At 55.1% G+C, this 2,525-nt stretch overlaps 1 protein-coding gene across 1 annotated transcript in view; it reads left to right on the top strand.

Moving 5' to 3' along the window:
• Window positions 1-2,525, top strand: part of HGS (hepatocyte growth factor-regulated tyrosine kinase substrate) — a 17,388-nt gene that overhangs the window by 3,689 nt on the left and 11,174 nt on the right. The window contains exons 4-6 of the mRNA XM_012803104.2: window positions 316-368; window positions 848-916; window positions 1,642-1,766. Of these exons, the coding sequence (XP_012658558.1) occupies window positions 316-368; window positions 848-916; window positions 1,642-1,766 (247 nt within the window). The remainder of the gene's footprint in view (window positions 1-315; window positions 369-847; window positions 917-1,641; window positions 1,767-2,525) is intronic.

Raw genomic sequence — 2,525 nt, 5'->3', positions numbered from 1 at the left:
GTTTGAACCTACCAGAGTGAGGGTATCTCAGGACATCTGGCAGCCTTGCATCATGCTGGATCCCCCAGGGCTGTGTCTTTGGTGTCACATCAAACAAGCACCAGGCATGGCTTGGCACCTGTAGCTCAGTGTTTAGGGGTCCTCACTTAGGAGCACAGTCACTCTGCTATCACAGAGGTCACCTGCTGGCCCCAGGGGCTCTAGGTGCCCTATCATGGGTTTGAGTCGGGAGGCAGGTGCCAGCAGTCAGGGCTCCCAAAGGTCTCACATGCGTGCCAGGGCACAACTGAGTGGTAACAGTGGCCCACTTTCCAGGACATGTCTTCCCAGAATTCAAGGAAAGCGATGCCATGTTTGCTGCTGAGAGGGTGAGTGTTGTGGTGGGCTAGGGGACGTCAGGTCTAGCTGTTCTGAGGAAGCAAGAAGGGAAGCCCTGGGGATCTGGCATGTTGGGGTAGTGGTCTCTCTGAATGGAGTGTCTGACACTTATTGAGTAGCAGCTGCAGGTCCACAGGTCAAGGTGGACACACAGCCCAAGGTGCCTTTGGGCTATGGCTAGTGGGTTCCAACAATTAAACATTTACATGCCCCCTAAACCATGGGAAGTGGAAAGGGTAATAATACCTTGGACAGGAGAGGAAGTGTGGTGAAGGTTCTTTCTCAGATCTGAACAGCTAGATCCTGGGAGCCACACAGTTGGGCCACTGGGGAGGGCTGGGCCTGGGACAGCATCTGTTCCCCGTGCTAGGATCTCCTGGGTGTTACTCCCATCTGTAGGATATAGGAGGAGGTCTGGAGCTGGGTATTGGGGGTGGGGCCGAGCAGTCCTGACTCTGCCCACCCCCAGGCCCCGGACTGGGTGGACGCTGAGGAATGCCACCGGTGCAGAGTGCAGTTTGGGGTGGTCACCCGCAAGGTGAGTATCCTCCCTAGGGGTGGGGGTGCTACTCTGTGGGCCAGCTCCTGCCACCATCACACAGCTGGGCAGACGCTTAGTCCCCTCCTGTCACTGAGGCCACGTAACCCTCTGCCTGGTCCCGCCCCTTTTTGGTGGTTCATGAAGCAAATCTTCCAACCCTGTGATATGGCATTATAACTCCAGATTCCGTGTTGGTGATGGTCAGTGCCCTCACCTGAAGTCGCCCTGATAGCACTGCCTTCGGTGGTGTCTAGCCTCACTCCAGGGATTGTGATATTCCAAACATGGGCTCAAGGTCCTTGCCAGAGTCCCTCTTGTGTGTTGCCATGGCCAAGTGACCTGCTTCTTCGGGGATTTTGTTTGACTTGACTCTGACCCCTTGAGTCACTGTCTTGCTTCCCACAAAGCACCTGAAGGCTAGCGGTTGGGAGTGGGACTATAGGGCTTCTTGGCACTGTGTGAGAGACTCACTGGGACCCACTGCACACAGTGACATTTACACATTGTATCCTGACTTTTCTTTTGAATTTATCCTCTTTTCCCAACACGGTGGCCATAGTTGAGACCCCCCTGGACATATGTCCAGGTTCCCCAGGTCACTGCTCCTTCCGGGGGTCTATACCACCCACACCCTTGCCCACAGTGTCTGGGGTAGCTCTGGGCTGAGTGAGCATGTCAGGGTCACCAGCACCTGTGACCAGACCTCCCCCTGCCTGTTCCAGCACCACTGCCGGGCATGCGGGCAGATCTTCTGTGGGAAGTGCTCCTCCCGGTACTCCACCATCCCCAAGTTCGGCATTGAGAAGGAGGTGCGTGTGTGTGAGCCCTGCTACGAGCTGCTGAACAAGTGAGTCTTCTTTGGGGCCCTGGCACAGGAGGGTGGCACACTGTCCATGAAGCCGCCTTCCTGCCTCCTGCCATACATGGAGGTCTGCAGACGCAGGAAGGCCTTTGGCATGTCAGCAAAAGAGGTGCCAAGGCAGCAGTAGCCTCAACCGATGCCCAGACTGCAGGGTGGTGGTGGTGGGGAGACTGGGCATGGTGGCTTGGAGAGTGACTGCTCTAGGCAAGGCAGTTGCTTGGGCTTGTTTTTTTAGTTTGTTTGCGTTTTAACTTTTGGGAATAAACATAGGAAAGTTACAGAAGTGGTACAAACCACCCACATGCATGGGCCTTCACTGGGCACTTCACTGGTTGGTGTTTGGCCACATTTGCGTAGCTGCACATCCTCCCCCACATCTGTGTGTCCCCATGTACTGTGTGATCCCAGCAGTGTCCCTGAAGTGGCTATGCTGAGCTGGGTGCATGTATGTTGGGCTGCCATCCCTCCGCACCCTCCTGCGCCTAGAAGGTGCTCTTAGTTTGCCCTTCATGACTTGGATGTGTCTGAAGAGTCCAGGATCCAGGGCGCATGCCCAGCATGAGCCTGTCTGAGGTTCTCTCATGCTCAAGTTCAAGTGCTGCTGTATTTGTGGGAACCCCAGGGTTGAGGCTGTATCCTCTGGTTGTGGCCCATCTGGAGTCTGGCTGTGCTAATGACATGGTGACAGGCTACTCCCTGAAGTTTCTTTTTGTACGTAGTCAGAACTTGATTTTGGTTTTCTTT

The sequence above is a fragment of the Otolemur garnettii genome, unplaced genomic scaffold, assembly GCF_000181295.1.
Source record: "Otolemur garnettii isolate 467f Iridium unplaced genomic scaffold, OtoGar3 scaffold00018, whole genome shotgun sequence".
Classification (NCBI taxonomy): Eukaryota; Metazoa; Chordata; class Mammalia; order Primates; family Galagidae; genus Otolemur; species Otolemur garnettii.
This window is presented reverse-complemented; position numbering and strand designations above follow the sequence as displayed.